Raw genomic sequence first — 23576 nt, forward strand, 5'->3', positions numbered from 1 at the left:
TTTTAATATTTTTATGGGTGAGTTTAGGTTAGTATTTTTATTTATTTATTTTCAAAATTTAGGATATTGTTGACGCAAATGCCTATTCTTTAGAGGCAATAACATAAATAGTATAAAAGAAGAATTTATTTTTAAATATAGAAAAAAAAGATTAACATTTTATGGATCCGATGTTCAAATTAAAGTCAAATTCAATAACATTGTAAATACATATTTGATTGTGTTTATATCCTCATTTTTCAGATGAGTAGTGGAACCTATATATGAAAGTACTCTAGTCTGACATCTTTTTTAACGGGCTTAGAGAGCATATCGATAATTTGGATCCGGAAAAAATTTGTTTATATTATATTTGAAAAAAAATATTAAATTTATATTGTAGAATGGATTAAAAAAATTATCAGGAATTAATATGAGAACTCTTCAGGAAAATATCCCCGAACTATATATACACACACCTACTTGCATTATCCTTTTGCCACAGCCACAGAAAACTAGTAAATTGGAGTCTTGTCGGTTTTTAAGATTCATGGAGGAGAGAAATGAAATGGAAGAAAAAACGAGCACGGCAACGGAGGGCGAAGAAATTGACGATTTCTCTTTGCTGCCCGAAGGAGTAATAGCTAACATCTTGTCGCTGACGACTCCACCGGATGCGTGCAGGTCATCGGAGGTTTCCTGGACTTTCCATGCCGCGGCGCAATCAGATATCGTGTGGGACAGATTCCTGCCTACCGATTGGCACGATTTGGTTTCTCGGGCTAAACCTAGCGATCTGAATTTTGATCCGGCTTCGTCTTCGAAGAAGGAGATCTTTTTCTCTCTCTGCGACAGACCACTGCTCATTGATGACGGCAAAAAGGTATGCTTTCCGTTTCCCCCAATTTCTCTCAATTGAAGGTGCCCACAGTTGGATACGTGGTTTTCCGCCGTGCCATTACTGGAAGTCCCTTTCTTGTCATGATGGCCTTTCAAATTCATTCTTTAGCTGTGATGTGATCTTGGAGGCCCCATTTTACTCTTTTTCTAATGTAACGATGATATTGTTTACTTTAGATTTTACCTTCACGTCTAATTTTAGAATATAAAATTCTTTTCGAACACATGCTAAACCCTAATTTTTTTAATTTTTAAGTCCTCTTTTACCCTAGTTAAGTAAGGATTCTAATAACAAAACTTTTGAGGTTACCTGGGATTTCAACAAAAATGTTTGAAACTATCTTTAAAAAGGTTGATATGCATTCCTATAAATGGTTGATATCCGAAATCCAATTTCCTTTATTCTCGTTGAGGAGGGGTGAAGTTTCAGTAACTTTTGGTATCGCCAAAAAAAAGCAAGCAAGCGCTAGTTGGCATATATCTACGAACTCAGTTTGATCCCCTGCCCACATGTTGAACTATAAAAAAAAAAAAAAAAAAACTTTTGATATGCTCTGGACCAGAGTTTCTATTTTCTGTTTTGCTTCTCTCTCTCTCTCTTTTTTTTTAACTTCTTCCACAATTCATCAAACAACTGGGTAGCAATCAGGTAACATCTCAAATTTGCACAAGGGCTTTAACTTTTTCTCATAAACTTGTAATCGAGTTAATGGGTCTAAACGTTCAGATTTATTAATTTCTCTTTGAATTAAATACAATATTATCGTTCCTGCCTTAAATTATATGTTTAGTTTCTATGCTTCAACTTTGTTCTTAATAACATGAACTGGGTGTGAAGAAGTTTTGGAGTGAGGGGGTTGAGTAAGTTTTGAAGAATGAATATTATTTGATTGTATATACATACACTTATAGTAGTCTGATTCACGAATAACATAAAACCACTGGTTCATATATATGTGTGTGTTTTGTTGCTTGTCGTATCAGCGATGAAACTGTTCTGCCCTTTCTATTTGTATGCACATAAATTGAGTGGGTTCAATCATTGGTATGTAACAGAGCTTTTCACTGGACAAACGGAGTGGTAAGAAATGCATAATGCTTGGAGCAAGGGACCTTTCAGTAGTTTGGGGTGATACCTCTTTCTATTGGACCTGGGAACGTCATCCCGAGTCGAGGTTCGAGTCTATGACATTGGATCAAATCCTATCCTCTATGCTGCTTCTTTTTCTTCCAATTCTAATACTTTCCTTTTAATGTGGGTGTGGGAATCAGGTTTGCAGAGGTAGCTGTGCTCCTCGAGGTGTGGTGGCTTGAAATACGTGGAAGAATAAGTTGCAGAATGTTGTCTCCTGCAACAACTTATGCAGCTTACTTTGTGTTCAAGATGAGGAAACGAAGATACTATGGGTTCAATGTTGATCCTGCGGATGCCATGGTGGGAACTGGTGGCACTGAAAACAGGTCGAAAAGTGTTTGTCTGGACCCTTTTATTGACAACCCTCTTCGGCGGCGTCGGCATGTCCCATTGGCGGTGGACCAGCCGCCTGAAAGTATGGAGGGGTCAGAGCGGCCAAAGCAGAGACATGATGGCTGGTTTGAAATCGAGCTGGGAGAGTTTCAAAGCGACAGTGGAGATGATGAAATTGAGATGGTTCTTATGGAGGTAAAGGGCAACACTCCCAAGAGCGGCCTTGTTGTTCAAGGGATAGAGATAAGGCCTAAAATAAGCCCCTCGTAGATGAACTCTGGTAAACTGTGTACTAAATCCACGATATTGCTATTAGCGTCATAAAAGGAAAACTGAAACCCTTGCTTTGTATGGAGATACTAAAAAACTGTAATAAATGACGATCAAATTGTTGCCATTTTCATTTGTGCTGCCTTATAAATTGAGTCTCTCTTTTTGCAAGTACTGAAAATCTGAAAATACTTCTCCCCATCAGAGAAGACGGTCGATGACGAGTTACCAGATGTTCTAGCTCCCTCTGCTATACAAAATCCCTCCGATTTTGTTATTATTATTTTTTTTTAATTATGTTTGCTTACAACTTTTTTGATATGGTTTTTACCCTTTTTGTATAAAACACATGGGCCAGGCATATATTTAATTTGCTTTTAGCCACTTTTCTTTCCAGTTGCTGGCGTCAGATCGTTCTTCTGTATTAGCAAATCATTTCCAATCTTTTTACTTTTGCACTTTATAGTCTTGCGTTTGGTGGGCCTGAAAGCCATCTTACTTTCACGTACAAAATGGTACACTGGATGGCACCAATTTTTTACCAATGAAGAAAGGATATATTTTCTTTTTCTATTTTTTTAAAAAATAAAAAAAGTGGTAAGGTTTTTAGTAGTGGTTAGGAGGGAGATGATGTCAAATGTCACTTCAATTGGTCGTATTGTTCAATAATAAATACCAACTTCTAGAAGACGTTATCCAACACCATTGTTCATTAGTTAATTCCAACCCCCGTTTAATCTTAAACAGCATAATTCTACTGCTTCTTCTTTGGTAAGCCCTCAAACAAACTTTGGGACGAAATTCAAGAAAGTGACAATAGTAAAGATATAATTTATAAAATGAACTACTTTGATTGAAGGAAGTATCACTGCCAAAGTCAATATCTCATTTGAACTATCAAAATTAATCAATACTCTTTTGATACATAAAATTCAATGTATAGTTTGAATCAAATCAATCGCTCACTTTGGGTAACGAATATATTCATAATTTTGCTTAAAACGTACAGATAGATAACCGAAAATAACAAACAATGGTACATGCCATATAATTCAGTCAAAATTTTGTGATTAATTTTATACCTTCTGTCTACCACTATTCTTTATTTTACAAGCTATATCTATGTTTTCAGGTAAAATCCCTACTCTTATATCTATTATAGTAAAAAAGAGTTAAATTAATTAAAAAAAAAAGAAATAAAATGAGACCTCTTCAGTAAAATATATATACACCCCTGTGCCATGAAATATCAGTGAAAATAGAGCACTCTTCACTCTCAGATTCATGGAGGAGAAAAATGAATGGAGCAAGAAAAGAGGAGAGGAACGGAAGGGGAAGAAGTTGCTGATTTATCTTCGCTGCCCGAAGGAGTAATGGCCAAAATACTGTCACTTACGACCCCATCCGATGCATGCAGGTCGTCGATGGTTTCCAGGGCTTTCCACGCGGCGGCGCAGTCAGATATCGTGTGGGACAGATTCCTGCCTACCGATTGGGAGCTTTTGATTTCTTGGATCAAACCTAGTGATCTCAATCTTGATCCGACTTCATGTTCGAAGAAGGACATCTTTTTCGCCCTTTCCGGTGCTCATTGATGACGGGAACGAGGTAAGTTTTCCAATTCCCCCAATTTCTCCAAATTGGAGGTGGCCGGAGTTAGATGCGTACTCCGGCCGTCGCCGTCGTCGGAGTTTGAGTTCATTTCAAGTTCCTCTTTTACCTTAGTCGTCAATGTCATGCATGGATTATTTCTAAAACTCGTGAAATTATCTCTGGAAAGGTTCGCATGCATTTCATTGTCAATGAGTGGTTGAAATCCCCAATCCAATTCTTTTATGATTTTTTTTTTATTTCTTGTTAATGTGTGAAGTTTGATTGAAATTCTCTCGTATCGAAGTTCTGACTTCTGATCTTCTGTTTCGTCAGTCAAAAAAATTCTTATGCTCATTGTAGCGCTTCACTTTTTGTTGCCCTAAATCTAACTTTTTTCACAACAGCAACTGCACAACTATCTGGTTACATCTTAAATTTGCGTAAGTGCTGATGTTTATAAAGTTGTAATTGATTAATGGTTCTAGACTTTCAGATTTTCACAACAGCAACTGGACAAATATCTGGTTACATCTTAAAGGTTGCTAGGATTTCTAAACTTTTAGAGTTCGACCACAAACAACTTTTCACATTAAACTTATGTTACTCCTCACTGACGGTATGATAATTTTGGAAGCTTTAACAAAGATAATAATTGGAAGCTTTAACAAAAGATAAAAAGACAGATAAGTCATAGGGACTAAATTGAAACTAAAAGCACAGAGACTAGAAATTCAATCTAAACTTGTTCTCAATTACCTTTAACATGTTGAGTTTAAAAGGAAAAAAGAAAAAGGAAGAGAAATTAAGTTGCATCTGACGCCAATATCAGGTCCAGATCATTAGTTTTAGTTCCCTCTAAGGGAAGTTTTGAAGTATGAATAGTAATAGATTGTGTACACTTATATCAGTCGTACTCACAAAGATCAGATAGCCACTAGTTCATATGTATATCTTTTGCCATTTGTTGAATTAGTGATGAAGTTATTGTTCTGCACTTTCTCTTAAATTGAGTGGGTTCAATCGTTGGTATGGAGCAGAGCTTTTCATTGGACATATGGACTGGTAAGAAATGCATAATGCTTCGAGCAAGGGAGCTATCGATTCGTCGGAGTGAAGATAACTCTTCCTATTGGACCTGGGAACCTCATCATCGATCGAAGTTGGAGTCTACGAGATTGGCTCAAATCCCATTCTGTATGCTGTTTCTCTTCCTCTCAATTCTAATACTTTGCCTCTTAATGTGGGTGTGAGAAACAGGTTTCCCGAGGTTGGCGTGCTCCATGATGTCTGGTGGTTTGAAATGCACGGAAAGATAAGTTGCAGAACCTTGTCTCCCGCAATAACTTACACAGCTCACTTTGTGTTCAAGATCAAGAAACGTAAATATTATGGATTCGATTTTGATCCTGTTGATGCCACGGTGGGAATCACCGGTGCTGAAAGTTGTACAAAGAGTGTCTGTTTGGACCCTTACTTGGACAACCCTCAATGGTTGCCCAGCGCGTACCATGGGCAGGGAGCAATCTGCCTGAAAACAACATGTCGGAGTTGGAGCAGCTGAGGACAAGACCTGATGGCTGGTTCGAAATCGAGATGGGAGAGTTTCGAACTGATGGTGCAGGCGATGAAGTTGAGGTTGTTCTTATGGAGTTCAATGGCAGTTCTCCTAAGAGTGGCCTCGTTGTTGAGGGGATAGAGATGAGGCCTAAAATTCTTGAAGACTTTTTTTAAAGCTATTGTATTACTTGCTTTGTATATATAGGAAGCTCAAAATAACTAACCATTCACCTCCTTTTTGCCACACCAAAAATCTTAAACTATTTCTTCTCATTTGGGAAGAAGGTCAACGACAAGAGGTTTGAGCTCCCTCGCTAGATTTTTCCTATACTATCTATGTTTCTATAACATCTTCATCTTCATTTTTTATTTTATTTTTTCCAGCTTGCACGAACCTCGAAGATAATGACTTGATGAATATTTTTTTGATGAAAATTTCATATAATGTTGATGAATATATTTTTTTTCTATCCTACTTTAGTGCTTTAGTTTTAACTCTGTTTTATTTTTTAATTATTAATTTTTTTTTGAAAACCAAATAAATAGCGATGGAACAATTAAAAAAGGAAAAACCCTATTTCGGTCGTATTTTTTCAATTTTCATATTATAGCATTCTTATATTTTTAGTCGAACCAATTATTTAGTTACAAATTATTTTTGAAGTAAAATTAATAAAGCAATTTTTTAATCCAGAAATAAATGGGCATTCGTCCGTGAAATATCCTGAGATAATAATAATATAATATATGTTATCCCTTTGCCTAAAAGAATCAGTGGAACAGAGTTTTCGGATTCATGGACAAGAGATGGAAGAAGAAACGATGACGGGAACGGAGGGCGAAGAAATTGCCGATTTCTCTTCCCTGCCGGAAGGAGTAATAGCCAACATATTGTCGCTGACGGGGCCATCGGATGCGTGCAGGTCGTCGACGGTTTCCCGGGCTTTCCACGCGGCGGCGCAGTCAGATATCGTGTGGGACAGATTCCTGCCTACCGATTGGTACGATTTGATTTGTCGGAGAAAACCTAGTGATCTGAATATTGATCCGATTTCGAGTTCGAAGAAGGAGATCTTTTTCTCCCTTTGCGATAACCCGCTGCTCACTGATGACGGGAAGAAGGTCAGCTTTCAGATTCCCCTAATTTCTCTAAATTGAAGGTGGCCGGAGTTGGATGTATTTCAAATTCATTCTAACATAGCTGTGATCTTGAAGGCCCCATTTAATTCTGTCCAATAGAATAATTTTATTATTTCTTCAAGATTTTACATGTACATCTAGATTTAGAATATAAGATAGCAACCAAATAACTATTTTAATATTTTTTTAGATGTAAATGCTTTTTTTTTTCTTTTGACAAACGATGTAAATGCATCTTTGATTAAGTAAAAAGGCTTCCATTATATTTATTGTCTTTTGAAGTACGTATGAATGCATAAATGAAACAGATGCTTTTTAGAATGGTTAGTCTCCTACAATGCATTTCAAACAAATTCCAAAAACCTCAGACCCAATTTTATTAAAATTCCTCCTTTACCATACCATAGTCATGCTCGGATTTAACATGTGAGGTTTTAGATACTTATGATATCCTCTGTACCAGAGTCTTACATTCCCCAAAGTTGTTTGGGGAATTGACCCTCCGCTACCACAAATTTTAGGTCCACACCATTATTAAAAATCTCCCACTTAGGAAAGTTTTGAACATCTGTGTTAGTCTGATTCTCAAAGAACAGAAAGCCAACGTGTTCACATTTATATTTTTTGCCAACCACTTGTTGAATTAGTGAAAGCTGCGCTGCATTTTCTATTTGTATGCACATAAATTGAGTGGGTTTTATGGTTGGTATGTAGCTTAGCTTTTCATTGGACAAATGGAGTGGTAAGAAATGCATAATGCTTGGAGCAAGGGACCTGTCAATTGTTTGGGGTGATACCTCTGTCTATTGGACCTGGGAATCTCATCCTGAGTCAAGGTCTCAAGTCTATGTAATTGACTCAAATCCTATTCTTTATCTTGTTTCTTTTTCTCCCAATTCTAATACTCTAACGTTTAATGTTGGTGTGAGAATCAGGTTTGCAGAAGTAGTTGTTATCCTCAAGGTGTGGTGGCTTGAAATACGTGGAAAGATTAGTAGTGGAATGTTGTCTCCTGCAACCACTTATGCAGCTTACTTTGTGTTCAGGATGAGGGAACGTAGATACTATGGGTTCAATATAGATCCTGTCGATGCCATGGTTGGAATTGTTGGGAGTGAATACTGTATGAAGAGTGTTTGTTTGGACCCGTATTTGGACGATCCTCATCAGCGGCGGCGACGTGTACCACGGGCGGGGAACAATCTGCCCGAAAACATGTCAGGGTTGGAGCAGCCAAGGGAGAGAGATGATGGTTGGTTTGAAACTGAGTTGGGAGAGTTTCATATTGATGGTGGAGATGATGAAGTTGAGATGATTCTTAAGGAGGTGAAGTGTAATGATTCCAAGAGGGTCCTCGTTGTACAGGGGATACAGATTAGGCCTAAAGTCAACTCAACTCTCCATTTTCATAGATAAACTCTTACAAACTTTATTAAACCCGTGATGTAACTTTTACCGCCATAGAAGGATAGACATGAACTTTGCCTTGTATATAGAGAAGTTAAAGAAACTATATAGTAAATTATTACAATCAAATTGTTGCTATTTTTATCTAGTAGCCTTCTTTTTTGACATACTAAAAATCTGAAAAACCTTGCTTTGTATTTGTTATTTATGTTTTTTGAACGTCTTTAACGTTTGGTTTAATTTACAACCAGATCTTAAAATTGTTATCACTAAGCATGTATTCTTAAATATGTTCCAATCGTTTATAAACCATCATGGATGACTAACATACACTCTGGGGAAAAAAAATATAGATGCTATATTAGAAAATTTTTTCAGATTAATGTACAGTCAATGAAGGGTTTAATAAATTATATAGTTAAACAATCTTTGAGCCCTGCATGGGTGACCTCTTTTACTATTTTCATTCAAATTTCTGCTATTTTCATTTGTCACCTTAAAGGTATATAAAAAACTTTCTCCGTAAAAGTGAATATAATTTAATAGTAATTGATATATAATTCCAATTGAGTTGTTATGAGTTTGATCCCTTGTCCCTACATGTTGCACTAAAGGGAGGAAAAAAAAAATCTTTCCCCCATTTGAGATGACAGTCTGTAGAATTAATTTTAGTTTCGAATGTAAAAGGTATATGTTATTTATGTTTCAAAAATATCTTTCATCTGGCAGAAACAATGATACAAAGTTTGATTCAATGTACAACCAAATTTTTAAAAATGTATCATTAAGCATGCTTTCTTAAACACCATTTCAGTCCTAATACCACATGCAATCTTAGTTTTAAACCTGTTTAACTTTAGAATTAATTTCAAATTTTATAGGTCAAGCAAAAACGAAAGAACAAATAACCAAATAAAACAAGAAATTTCCATTAATAATACTTGCTACTACACGAGCTGACACTAGACCACTAACTACACTTAAAGGTAACTAATAGAGCCACCAAAAAAGCCTTACAGAATAATTAACTATTGCTGTCTTTCATGAATGACAGGATTTCAAGCTCTCTCTAGAATCGCTGATAAATTCTTCCAATTTGCTGTGAAGTTTGATCAATAATTGGGTGCAGGTATCTGGTTTTGTGCAAGGTGCACACATAAGGTATATGACGTTGCCCAGTGGCCTCATGTAAATCCCATCTTCCCGAAGCTTTAATAGAAGAGATCTTGAATATAGGGATGCATACCTGTTCGAAACCGATCAAACTTCAGTAGTCAACACTAAGAATGATCGTATTTGGTAAACAGAAATTCTAATGTGAATCTATTCACCCACAAATTGTAATTCCTGATGGAATATGAAATCTGCAGGATAATACAAAATTTTGTTCGGGGAGGCTAATAAATTCGCGTACTACTTTAGGCCATCAAACAGAATATCAGGTGTAATTTATCTTCCTATTATTTGCTGTATCTTTATGCTTCAAAAATCTAAAAAGAACGTAGGTGTTATTTGGAAGACAGGTGAATAGCAGCCTAGCATGCAATTGGACAAAAAACTTCAGTGGAGTTAATGGTTGATAATACTCGCTATGGAGAATCAACATCGTCTGCACTACCTAATTACTACTGTATTCATAAAAGGGTTCCTAAGAGAAAAATTGTTTCCGCCTGATGATTACGAAATCCCAATAGGTCACAAGATCAATGAATACTATTGACAATCTTCGTTTTGTCTAATCTGGCAATGTTTAAAGAAACAGCTATCTCAATAAGAACATAGCTTAGCGTGTATTTAACGAAGAGATTATACAAGTAAACGCTATTGTGAAAAGTGAGGTAACAATGCTAGACGAAAAGCTGTAGTTGACTAGGTTTGAACTTACCCGGCATCGGAGCCATCTGCTTGAAGTTCTAGAGCAAAGAGAGTTCCCAATGCAACTACTCTCTTCACTGCAGGGTGTAATGAGATCTCGTAAACCAAGTTTTCATCCCATAACTGTAAGCGTTAAAGAACAGATGAATCAAAAAAGTATTCTTAGCAAGACCTTCAAAGTATAACATAACTTCAAATACACGTATAAGAATCATGCGTCCAAGGAATATTTATTCAAAATTATGTAATATAAAATCAACTATATTATTTTCTGCCGAAGTATCATTTTCTTCTCCCTTTCTCCTCAGACAGATGATGCTATCCAAATCATTCTAATCATAACTTTATAATCATTTCAAACAACTTCATGTCAAATTAGTTGCACAGTCAATTGAGAACATATTCAAAATATGATTGCACTTGCCTCCCTGAGGGATCTCCCTTCAGAATTGATATTCTGGTTTGTCTCAGGATTTTTAAACCACTTAATGGACTTAGCAGCAGCCGTGCAGCCCAAAGCATGAGCCGAGTACGAGTGTCCATGCAAAAGTGCCTGAAGCTGTATTAGGAAAATAAAGAGGGGATTTAATTGTTTCATGGATACCATAAATTTTGCAAGCAAGCTTATTTCAGCTCTTATAAAAGAGTTGAGGAAAACCACGCAGATCATAACACAATCAACCAGGCTTGCAGATAAATTTTTGATTGAGCAGTACTGGTACTAATTGGAAATTCATAAGAATGTTAGCTTTGGGAAAAGTTAAAATAATAAAAATTAGCTGGCATAAGATGAAGCTGTCTCATAGACAGGTGACAACAGAAAGATATTGTAGCTAATGATCACACCCCTCACGGTATTACCTTAGAGTCCCCAATAAAGGATTCAAATACTGATTTTGTAGCTAAGGTAGCAGATAACGGAATAATTCCACCAGTCATCAGCTTTCCAAAGCAGGCTATATCTGGTGCACAATGAAGTAACTCTGCAACAGTCTGCAAGGAAAAGATAGTTTGAATTACTACCATAACATTATGTATTCCAGATAGAAAATGAAACTTATTATGATGACTGGCTACCAACCTCACTGCCCAAGCGCCAAAAACCAGTGAAAACCTCATCAAAAATGACAGGGATCTTTCGATTTTGGCATTCTTTCACAAGTACTCGTTGGAAGAGAGGATCCACCATATGCATTCCTCCAGCAGCTTGTATTACTATATAATAATTCCCAGGACAGATGACAAAATAAGTAGTTAAGGAAACAACGGTCATTGTTAGTTAGGTTACTTAGAGTACGTGACCAAAGTCATAAACACTCCAGATAACAAAATCCCGAAGTACCAATAAGGAGTATCAATACTGTAATTCCAACATAGCTACACAAGAATTAGCCTTAAAATGACAATCTTTTCCAAATGATTGGAAATTAAATAATCATAAGCACAAATTTTCAAGAATCGACACTCCTGAAAGGAGTTTGCAGAGGGTGCCACACACTAAGGATTATGCAAAAAAAGGAATATCACGAGTTAACTAGGACTGATACCAAAAATAGTTCGTAGGAACAAGTAACCATCCACTTCAATTCAACATATATATATATATATATATATATATATATATATTTTATAGAAGAACAATAATTTCATTGATAAATGAAATTACAGCAGAGGGAGAAAGAACTGCAGTGAAAGAACCCCCCAAGCCAAAGGATTACAAAAAGCCTTCCAGTTGGTTAAGAGAAGCCTAAACATTAACCTGCCAGAAAGGCAAGTAACAATGGGAGTAAAATCACAAAAAAAAAAAGCATAAAATTATATCATCAAAAGACCGTCAAGAACTTAGGTCCGAAACTACATCTAAGACCCCCCCCCCCCCCCCCAAAATTTTCAGAATCTCCAACATGGTTGATATTTACAATCGTAACATTCTCCATCTCATGCATTAGAAATCTGATTGGAAAATCACTTATTCCATTGTGAATTCTTTTAATGAATTCTCAAAATCATACGAAGGAAAAGTTTTATGATGGTAGTATCTTGGTTACCTGGTTCAATAATCAATGCTCCAAGGAAAGATTTGGATTTTGAAGAATATGATAATTGTTGAGACAGATATGCTGAATAAATTCCAGCCAAATCTGAATGGTCCCTTTTCTCATCAAATACCTCATCACGTGAATAGAAAACTGATAGAAATAACATTATGTCAATAATAAAAAAACAATATGTACTTCAATGGGGTAGGACTATATTCACTTACAAGCACTTTCAAGCATCTTGGTCTCTGGCTGCAATCCAACTGGCAAGGAAAGATACCATTTACCTCTGTGCATATAGATTGTAGGAGGATCCAAAAACACACCTCTTCCAGAGTACCTGTTGTGGGTATGCAAGAAATGTGATATTAACATGTTCCCAGGACTATCCTTCACTATTAATCCCTTTCATGCATAAAGAACTACGATCTTTCATCAAGATGAGTGAAAGTACAAGGCAGGCTGTATACAAAAACAAAAACATCAAAAAGATAAAAAGTACAAGAACTACAAGAAGAGCTTTCACGCAATAAGAATCGCTAATTAGACTCGAGTAATGTGCACAAAACACTTGTTCTCTCTGAGCTAAGAGAACTACGTGACTAGCTATAGCAACGATGCTGAAAAATCTGATATCGAAGTTTTTTTTTACCAGATTAATATCCAGTATCATATCACCTAAAAAAAAACAGATCAAAACGTTGTTACTAAATACTTTTTTTTACAAATTTTGATAAAATTTTAACGTTTCAGCTCCATGGCGTCCGTTATGGATGTTGGATTATGCTTTGCGGCCAATCACATTATACATGTTGGATCACATAATTTTTAGGTGGCAGAACCCAAGAAAAATACGTTAAAATTCATACACAATGGATATAAGGATACTCTTACAAGAAGATTGAATGGTAACCAGTCACCTCATAAACCCTGATCAAAGAATGGATGTTCAAAAGAAAATACTGGCTTCTTTATTACGAATTTGTTCCTTTCATTATAATTAATGAAATTTTCGTTTCTTCCCAAAAAATAAAATGAAATACATATTTTGAAAATTTCTGGGATGAACTAAACAAACATCATAGGTGTGTATGCAAAAATCTATACCATGGTTGCTGCAGGAAGCCTGTGTAACATGACGGTGCCTGTGCTTCCATAGCTCCTAATGTATCACCATGATATGATCCATTGAGAGCCAAAACCTGGAATAGTAAATCTAGATAATGTCACCAATAAATTATAAGTTTTTCTTCAAAAAAAATTACACCGCAATATCATGCATGATTATAATTGTCAACAACAGAAAATCACGTGGGGAACAAACTACTAAGTTTGTGTACTGGGACAATGGTAGCCAAGTAATACTTAGATATTTTTCACTCCGCTTAATTAATGATATAGATTATAGATCATGGAGAAATGATGAGATAGGGAATCGAGTGTGGGCAACTGATACACATTACTATGAGAGTCAGAGGACTATTCATAAGTCGCTATTGGAAGAGTAAGAAGATTCTGTAGAGAAGGCCTGTAACTAAAAGAAGAAGATGATGATCATCTTCCTTCTTTACAAAGGAAGAACTTCCTCTACAATCAAGGAACTCTTGCATTAAGGAAGGTCAACCTTCTCTGCAAGAAGCCACAACTAATTAGTCCCTGTCTTACAAATGAAAGGAGTAGTTCAATATTTTAAACAAAGGTTATCTTGGCTATGGAAAGTGAAGGGGGTCCATCCAGATGTTTTGAGCATGCTAGTAGATGTCTCAAAATAAAAATTATTGCTATCTGAGTGTATTTGGCATATACGTTGAGCTCCCAACTTACCATAAGCTCAGTACGTTGTCCTTCAGCATTGCATTCTTGAGCATCATGGATTCCATGGTCAAAAGAAAACTTCCGAAAGGCCATCTTTAGTGCAATTTCAATGGCGGTAGATCCATTATCTGAGAAATACACCCTAGAAGCCCAACCTGCAAACAATTGAACTCTGGTGTAAAACAGAGGTAGAGAATCAAGGAAAAGGTTAACTACACTAACCCCTCCTCTTGAACTATAGCTTAGCATAAATTGCACCATACTTCTAGATACAAAACCCTCAAATAACTTATTGAGTTAATAATGGTTCATCATTCAACGTAATCATTCTTGTTTCCATTTTACTTAATCAGCGGAGTCTAATATACTTACAAATGAAACCAGAAGTCAAAAGGTAAATGGGTTAATATTTCACACAACAATTACTAAAGTTGTGTTTAGTACAACTGTGCGACAAATAGAATAACTTCTTAGCTAGAAAATTTATGGATGTGAAACTTTTTTCTGGGATCAAAGCTTATTCAGATAAGTCAAAAACCAAAACTCTCAAAGCCACTCACAAGACTTTGAAGTACAGATGCAAATTATAAATAAATCTTTTAAGTTCTAAGCATTATTTGCCCTCAATATACATGATAACCAGCTAAAAAAAATGTATCCTAAGTAAAGAAAAACATGGATGAAGAGTCAATTGTTTGCTTTTGTTTGTTTTTTTTAAGATAAGATGGAAGAACTGATCCTTGTCTCATCATTATTATTTTTTCTCGTACCTACTTTTTTATTTGTATGGCTTTCAATAATTTCTAACTTTAAGGTAATTATAGAGGTCCATTTATAATATGGAGTCAATGACTTTTTATTTGTGCAAACAATTTTTAAGTTCATCCCAGATAAGTAATTGATTTTATGTGAATTTCATGGCCAAATTATGTAAATAAATAAGGTTCGTTGGGCCAACTATTTCAATTATGAGCTTGATAAATAAATTAATCAAATTTTAGGCTGCAGGGTAGCATGGTAATCGGGAATCTGAAAAATCTAACATTGGTCAATTTGGAACATGTCTAAATATGTGTGCATAATTTAAAAAATCCATGACATGACCGTATGAGAAAAATAGGTTAAAAAAAAGGTAGTAACCTTTTCCGACACCTTCAAGCAAGAGCTCTGCACATTCCAATGCTGGTTCATACACATTCTCTGGAAACATTACATGCCCAAATCTTGCAGCAGCATAACCCACATCTCTTGCTAGCTCAGTCTGAAAACACCTAAACAAAAGGTGCGTTAAGGCAAAATTAAGGGTATGCTAATGCAATGAAATATAAGAATTCCACGGCTATATATATATATATATATATATATATATTTTTTTTTTTTTCAAAAGGACAAAGAACACAGTATTTTACCATTTCAACATGAGCAAAGAAATGAAAAGATCAAGTATTTTAACAGAAACACAAATTAAAAAAACAAATAGAAAAAGAATTTTAACAGAAACACCTTAATAACATTATGGATCTTTAATAGCCTAGTGGTCACTCGGGCTAGTGACAAAGTAAAGGGGCTTAGAAAGAATTAGTTTCAACCTCGTGGTGGTCATGCACCAAGGATATTAAAATCTTACAAGTTTTCTGACAAAAAAATGTCGTAGGGTTGTTACCATAACAACATTTCTATATTTCCGTCCAAACCGTTCCTCTCACTAATTCACTCTATTTAGAACCACTATTTCTCTAACAAACCAACCAGCCAAGAGTAATATATACCCCTAATAACTCAATCAGGGCGGGGAGGGAAAACTTGTTTAGTGTTTGTAGTTGCAAAAAAATAAGGGAAGGTAAAAGGAAATAGGGATTATGATATTCCTTTAATGGAGAGAGATAATCCTTATAAAAGGTTATCATTATTGTGTTGGATATGTTGCTTGTTTTTCCATAATAGTTCTTGCTATCAGAGAGAAACCTGTTGGTTGGTTTCTTCTCCTTTGTTATTTTAAATGTGGGAAACTAGCTAAAACTTAGAAACTAAATGAATCATATGACACAAACCGCAACAGCTTAAATGAAAAGAGAAATAAATAAAATAAATAAATAAAAAAGAAAAAAGAAAAAGGAACAGGATATGACCTGTAAGGCAGCATCAGGACCTTGTGTCCACCAACTGGCACATGCATCAAATTGTTGAGTCATAAACTCATTATCATGATTCTACATTGAACATGAAATGAAAACATGATAAGTTCTTATAATATTTTATGCTACATGGCTAGTGAAGTTCACAGAAGCATAAATAAATCATACATGCACGTGGAATCAAGGTAATGTGAGTTCCAAGGGCAGCATATCAATACAGTACATATACATGAAGTCAAAAGGTCGAAAAAATACAGTATTTCAACAGGGATCCGTAAGACAAATTCAACTCCTAAATGATGTTAAAATCTATTTATAGAAACCTTCGGATAGTGGAAAAATATTTTCAAAATGTAACTATATACAAAAAGATTTGTAGGCACGTACATGATTTGAATTGAATAAATTTTATTTCACTAATATTACAATTTTAAAACAAATGCATATATTCACATATATGCACCTTACGCACGGAGAACCCACCTGGAAAACTCTGTGAAAGTATAAATGTAATATAAAAATATATTATTCAGTAACAGAAATGCTGAGTTGCACCTTGAAAACGGTGAAGTTCTCACCACAGCGAGAATCAATTACTGTAACAGCTTCATCTGCCACAAGTTTATGCTGGGTGAACGGCCACCAAAAAGCATTCATTGCCCTTTTTGGCATTTCTCGCAATCTGTTAATTCTTTTTGAATAAGCTGATAGCATTATTTCCTTCAGAGAATCAAATACGTTCTGAGAATTATCAAACCAATCCATCAGGTCATCTGTCATATCAGTTGGAATGGGAGGCAGCACAAGAACCGGCACCCTAAAAGAGAAAGGTCAATGAACATGTCTCAAGGCTGAAATATAAATTGAAGTAAGAAATTATAACAGTATATGAGAAAAAGACAGTTTCAGGAAGAATGAAATTAAAACAATGTCATACTATCGGATAGGCATGTGGCGACAGCTTGGCCACATGCCTGTGATGCAGAGCAGCCCAACCAATTGGAACTCAAAAATGGGTGGTAAAGGACATCTGAACGAATAAAATTTCTAAGTTGAAGGATTTTGGTCTTTTTCATGTTGCACGTGCATGCCAAGAAATTTAGTGGATTTTAGCGTCCAATCTCTTGAAGGAACCTACTTCAAAAGAAAATCTATTCCGAAAATCTATTTTAAAAAAATCAATGTGATACAATAACACGTTGTCTGACACTTTCGAGTACCATGGATCGTATGAAAGAAAATTCCAGTCAACCAGAAAAAAGTACTACAATTACCTATTCCGAAGATAAGAATTAAGCGGCACTTCATTTTCAAGACCATTATCAGCAAAGACAATGGCGGCAACATCGTAACCTCGAAGTTTCAAGATCTCATATGCTGAAATTGTTCCAGAAATACCACCCAGCCGGCCATCACCAACAAGAAGGCAGGGCAAACGAAAAGGTCTGATAGAATGAAATCAAAATCTGAAACTCAGGATTCAAGTAAACATATTTGCAGTATACACATGATTCAATATTTACCATTTTCTATGATAAAAAATGATAAAATATACCAACGGCTCATTCTTAATCACAATTGCTTGCTCTCGAAAAGTTCATCTATGAATTTCGTATAAGAAAAAAGAATAAACACAAATCCAGTTAACATTCTCAATTCATATATTTAAATGTCCTGCCGCCAGAATGGGTTGTAGCTGTATGGTATCCTCACAAAGCAAATTCGAAGAGAAGTTTTCTAATGGGAAAAAATTTAGAACCACAGAAAATGATTGGGCACAATGCTGACATCAGAAATGATATAACAGATTATTCATTACAGACAACAGGGTGCACACACAACCCGAGCAGCAGAGAGGTCCAGCTCTTATAAACAAACACGTTAAGAAAAAATGTTAATTTCAAAAGATTCAAACTCGGCATTGGCACATCTGGAAAAGATGCGGAATCAAAGCAAGACGAGTTCAGCTTGGTTAAATATTAAATGATTACCAACAGTACTGAACTCTAACCACGTTAGAACCGAACTTATCAATCGAACAGCACAATATTCGTCATGGCATTTTCGATTGCTGCAACCGGTAGAATTCTTCCAGTACAACGCCGGTAATTTAAAAATAGAAAGAAAGAAGAAAGAGAACAGTGCAGTAGTAATAGAATAATCAATTATACGCGGTACGATGATAGAATCTTATAGGCACCTGTATAAGTCACATTGAAGGGACCCAGAGGGGCCTGGACTAGCAACCCCACCAGCCGTCTCGACGAGACACATGGCTCTGGTTTCTTCACCCTCACTCTCGCCACTGGTTCCCAATCCAGCAGCCAAGCAACTACGCAGCGAATGTAGCACAACTGCGTCGTCCAGCGGCCCGCTTTCCCTTGCAGCAGCCAAGTGCGGAGATACTGCCTCCTTCCACGCGTACATGGTTTTACAGATTAACCTGGAACCTAAACCCGATTGGTCTCCCAGTAATCGTTGTTCTTCGTAGCGGCCCAGGTCACACATTGCGACGTCGGTAGCATCGGAATTAATTACGGGGAGAGAGGCGTTAAGAACATGGTCGGAGGCGAGAAGAGAAAGGGGAGGTTTGCGGCGTTGGTAAATGGAAGACAACTTGTGGAAGAGGAAGCGGGAATCGGAATCGGAAGGGAAGCCGGTTTGGATGGGCTTGAGGAAGAGGAATCGGGAGGGAGAATCGGAGAGGAGAAAGGAGGAGGCGAGGCCGGCGGAAACTAAGGTTTTACCAACGGAGGTATTGGAGCCCCATACAGTGTAAGTGGGATGGGAGAGTGGGAGGTCGAAATGGGCAGCGGTTGTGGTGGAGAAAGGCTTAAGGAGAAGTAATTGGCGGCGGCAGCGTTCGTAGTTACGGCGGAGGCGAAGCAGAAGCATCCTGGAGTTGGAATGGAACTGGATAATGAATTCAGTGCTGCAGATGCTGAGTTTTAATTTGAGAGAACTCAGAAGGAGGCGAAAGTAGGTTAGCGATAGCGTTAGCCATAATTGTAAGATTAAGAAGCAGAGAGAGCTGCAGAGTATGAGTACGCAGTAGTAGCTGCCCCACAGCTCTGGTTTCTCCGTCCATTGGTGGCCAACCCACCGTCCACATCCGGAAGTGGAAAAGCAAGTGTGAACTTCGGAAATAAATCAAAATCTAATTTTTTTTTTTTTTTTGGATAAATTGAAATGTGGGCTCAAACAACAATTGGGCCTAAGGCACTGTAGTGGGCCTTAGTGAGCCCAGTTACCTTGTAACATTTTACTAATAAAATTTCAAGCCTCATTTTGTATTTGCAATTGGCGCTCTTTGACTTCTTACCCATACAGTATGATAAATTGTGTTACCTTACCACATAATAATTGCTTGAAGTACTCAATTTTATATTAATGTTTTTCAGAGGATTAAACAGACCGACACCCATCTTATTCCATAACAAATTATCTATAAGTAAAAGAAAAAAAAGTGTCTTTCTCTGTAAAGTTCTGATCGAGTTACCATTTAAATGTATTTTTCTTTTATTCTACAAGAGATCAGACTATTCTTACTTAGAAAGGAAAATTGATGGTTATAAGTGAACAATTAATTAAGAAAATACGTATGAAACACAATAAATGTATTGCTTCAACTGGTTAAGAGAAAAAAGGTAATTGAGAATTTGATTAGACCGAACTACAAGTAGTTCTCTAATGCAAAGTGCAAAAGGGAGGCTTGGAAGCTAACATTCTATTTAACCTCGAGTCAATGAATAAACTTTCCTTCTAAAAAACTAGTGAAGATAATACTACTCAAGTCCAAGATTTAGACTAAGATTTTGAAATATGAATTTAGTACAGCTTAGTGGTCTCGACTCTTTAGGAGGACACCAATTTAAAATTGCTTAAAGTCAACATGTTTAACTTTGAGAATAATTTTTTTTAGCCTTACCCTTCCTCTGGGTGTCACAACTTCTCCATTATTGGTGCAGATAAGGGCTTTGGGATATTCAAAACCAAGGTTTGGTTATGGTAATAATTTAAAGGTCCTATGTATATATCTTATTATTCCAACCACTCCTTCAATATATTTGATAGATCAGAATCCGTGCATATATTATTCTTTTTAATCTATTTTTCAAACCCAGTTGACCTTTTTGGGTTTGATCGATGTTCATGAATGGCAACCAAATATCTCCATTCGCTACATCCATGAGGTCAAACTCTGTGACAACATATATCCTTCCCTTTTTCCTTGGCTACGTATAATACCTTAATTAAAAATACAGTGGACTTTGAAAGTGTTTTTATTATTAACTAAATTCTTTAATAATTTTGTAATATTGACGAAAATTAATGTGTTTTGAATCAGATTGGTCTTTAGATATATATATAAATTTCGTTGTTCACAAAATTTCGAAAGAGAGATTTGATATATTTGACTTTAAATTTTCGTATATTACAACTTAGTCGTGCTATGGCGCTTATAATTATAAATAAATAATATATATATATATATAACAAACACTAATTGATTTCTAATTTTTGTTGTTTGACTTGACAATTTTAATCGTAATGAAAACCAAAAGTCAAGGCAGTAGTGGTTAGATTTTTTTTTATTTAAGCGTATTATTTTCATAAAGAAAAGTTTAGAAAATTGGTCGTATATGTTTACCATGGTAAATACGCATGAAACTTAATTCGAATATATTTAAATAATCTATGCATTTTTATATATAAAGTGCTTGGTTTGGTCACCAAATTTGGAAGATAATCAAACGCGGAAATGGTTTGACAATTGTTGGTTACTCCTCACTTTAGAAGCTGAGATTTTGGCATCAACTGTCATTATATTCACTTTGGCATTAATGATTTAGTATATAGTGTTTTAATTTTTAATGAATTATATATATATATATGTTATTCCTGTGTAATTTTGGGAATCATTGACAATATATAGTTTGGAGTAAACTTTCTTTAAAAAGATTTCATGTAATTTAGTAAATTAAACTTCAAAATATATACAATTTCTTTGTTCCATCCCACCATTTAATGCGAGCAAATTAAATAATAATAACCAAGGTCCACAAACTAATTAATATGTTGAACTTGAACGTATAAATAAACTATTCATATTTGTTCAATCTCAAACAAACAACTCCGGGGTAAATACTTAATTTTTTTAATCAAATTAACAAGGGCACGTTGGATAACGATTTCTACTTTTTGTTTTTGATTTTTTTGTTTTTAAAAAGTAAAAATCATACAGATTTGATAATATTTATTTTTTTGTTTTTTTACTTTTAGAAAACAAAAAACCAAACATGTTTGATAACCGTTTTTTGTTTTATGTTTTTAATAAGGAAGAGATTTGAATAGATATGCAGGAAGAGGAAAAATCTATACAAAGTAAATATGATAATAGGATGGGACGTGATTCGGATACCCTCCTCACCTCGTCCTTGTAGAGATTTTAATTCTCATCTCCGCCCAATTCTCCAATTTCATAAATTGAGATCCAAGTGGAGGAATCCTCATTTCGAGATGAAGATATTCGTGGAAAAAATTATTGGTTTAGTATTTAATTTTAATTATTTATATAATTTAAAAAATAAGAAAGAGTAATAAATACATATAAATTATATCTAATTAATGAATATTATTATTTACTAGTATAAAAAAAAGTTTTTTAAGTATTTAATATTTTATTCCTAATTTAGTAAAAATATAGTTAATAAAAGATATATTTATTATTTAAAAAATGGAATTGGGGATGGGCCAGGGCATGCATGGTGGGAAATGAATTTCTTGTTCTTCGAGTATGTACCCAATCCTACGGGGATTTTTGTCTTTCTAATGTACAGACATTAAAAATAAAAGGTTAGAGAGATAAACATAAACTTTTTAAAGAGAAATTTAAGGGAGATTAAATTTAGAAAGATAAATAAAAAGATTTAGAAAAGAAAAATTTAGAGAAAAAATTAGTGAGAGAAAGGTTAATACAAAAGGACAAAATTTCAAAGAAAAATGAATAAAGTTAGGAGAAAAAAAAGTTAGAGAAAAAAAATAAAATTAGAAAAAGAAAGAAGAATTATAGTGACAAAACATTTTAGACAACAAAAAAAATATAAAAAATTTAGATATGTTTGTAGGGAAAATAGATAAATACAAAGAGGAAGAAAATTGAAATATAAAAAAGTTAGATAGAAAAAAAATTGAGATATATTTTCTGGATAAAGAAATAGATTCAAAAGAGGGAAAATATAAAATACAAAATTTAAGAAAGAGAAGAATGAGAGTGATAGGTTAGAAAAAAAATAAAAAATATACAGAGATTAAAATTTTTTAGAGAAAGAAAAAGAATGGTAAACAATACGTGGGTTTGAGAGCCTAAGAAATATCTTGAGGTCATAGATTCAAGTCATATGTAACGCAATCCGCCATATGTACTATATGGGAAGAGTGCGCATCCCTGCAGTTTTTTAGTTTTTGAAATTTACTTAGAATTTTTAAAACGTATCTTAATTAGAATAGAAAATCTGAATTGTCAAACTATTTTTTTTTTTTTTGAAACAAAAATAAAACGAAATGGTCATGAAGTAGTCTCCAAATTATTCATCTTACAATATAGTAATTAGGGATTGATTATCTTTAATATAATAATTGCCATGGAATGTAAAAGTCATGTAATTAGCCAATTAAAGACTTGTTGACTACAATTTGATAATTAACGAGAAAATAATTTCTTAACTCTTTTAGTTCTTGAACGACGAATTAAATACTAAGTCTCTCTTCTCGGGTTGGTAGGGCAACAGAGAAACTAAATATAACTGGGTTTGTTTTGATGCGGTGTGTTTGGACATGGATTTACAATAACCAAAGCCTAATTAGTCAACTTTTAATTAGCTTAAGAATTAAAAGTTAGGCCAATTATACATTATAATGCCACCAAATATTCCACATTTCAATTGGTTTATAAATTATTGTTGTTTCTCTCCATCTCTCACTTTAATTTTATTTGATGCTCATCCTGATCTTATCTAAAGGACAACTTTATTAATTAACTAAAATTCTTAAAATTATTATTAGATGGGTCTAATTTGGTGATGAAACCGAAAGGATCAAGTAATTTGCCATGGGATTCTGCGTTTGGAGAGAAAGACAAGCAGAAGGATGCTGATTGCGTCTAATTAAAGATCTCACTCAGTTTGGTAAACTTAATTATATAAAATAATTGAAAGAGTGAGTGGGTTTTATTAGGAATTAATTTCGTGTTTTTTTTTTGTTGGTTTTCGTCTTGTAAACTTCTACGTGGGTGTGGTTCCTTTGGGTGCCTTCCTCGCTTTGCTTCTATATTTCTTAATTCCAAAAGTCATCCATACAATAATTTTTATTTTATCAAACTAATCAAAGGGAAAACAA

General features: G+C 34.9%; 3 protein-coding genes and 1 pseudogene across 5 annotated transcripts; 3 read left to right on the plus strand and 1 right to left on the minus strand.

Moving 5' to 3' along the window:
• Window positions 1-460: 460 nt before the first annotated feature.
• Window positions 461-2750, plus strand: LOC111007437 (F-box protein PP2-B10). The gene is made up of 3 exons (XM_022279804.2): window positions 461-862; window positions 1936-2054; window positions 2152-2750. Exons 1-3 carry the CDS (start codon window positions 530-532, stop codon window positions 2615-2617), a joined length of 918 nt encoding a protein of 305 aa, XP_022135496.1. The 5' UTR covers window positions 461-529; the 3' UTR covers window positions 2618-2750.
• Window positions 2751-3852: 1102 nt separating this feature from the next.
• Window positions 3853-6301, plus strand: LOC111007058 (F-box protein PP2-B10-like; annotated as a pseudogene). Its single transcript, XR_015791352.1, has 3 exons — window positions 3853-4225; window positions 5248-5369; window positions 5468-6301. The product of XR_015791352.1 is annotated as an F-box protein PP2-B10-like (transcript).
• A 146-nt stretch (window positions 6302-6447) lies between these two features.
• On the plus strand, window positions 6448-8462 carry LOC111007056 (F-box protein PP2-B3). 2 transcript variants are annotated; one of them, XM_088124970.1, is made up of 4 exons: window positions 6448-6889; window positions 7622-7743; window positions 7843-7870; window positions 7954-8112. In XM_088124970.1, exons 1-4 carry the CDS (start codon window positions 6515-6517, stop codon window positions 7966-7968), a joined length of 540 nt encoding a protein of 179 aa, XP_087981096.1. In that variant the 5' UTR covers window positions 6448-6514; the 3' UTR covers window positions 7969-8112. The 2 variants fall into 2 exon arrangements, with proteins under 2 accessions (XP_087981096.1, XP_022134921.1); XM_022279229.2 differs by having other exon boundaries at window positions 6474-6889; window positions 7843-8462.
• A 757-nt stretch (window positions 8463-9219) lies between these two features.
• Window positions 9220-19297, minus strand: BIO1 (adenosylmethionine-8-amino-7-oxononanoate transaminase). Its single transcript, XM_022279275.2, has 14 exons — window positions 18379-19297; window positions 17453-17623; window positions 16734-16995; window positions 16173-16253; window positions 15184-15304; window positions 14053-14198; window positions 13336-13430; window positions 12453-12568; window positions 12238-12378; window positions 11271-11404; window positions 11051-11182; window positions 10614-10748; window positions 10200-10312; window positions 9220-9560 (listed from the first exon to the last, which is right to left on the minus strand). Exons 1-14 carry the CDS (start codon window positions 19071-19073, stop codon window positions 9356-9358), a joined length of 2547 nt encoding a protein of 848 aa, XP_022134967.1. The 5' UTR covers window positions 19074-19297; the 3' UTR covers window positions 9220-9355.
• Between the last annotated feature and the right edge of the window lie 4279 nt (window positions 19298-23576).

Source organism: Momordica charantia (genome assembly GCF_013281855.1).
Source record: "Momordica charantia cultivar OHB3-1 chromosome 6 unlocalized genomic scaffold, Mcharantia_2.0 BLBB01000006.1, whole genome shotgun sequence".
NCBI classification, from domain to species: Eukaryota; Viridiplantae; Streptophyta; class Magnoliopsida; order Cucurbitales; family Cucurbitaceae; genus Momordica; species Momordica charantia.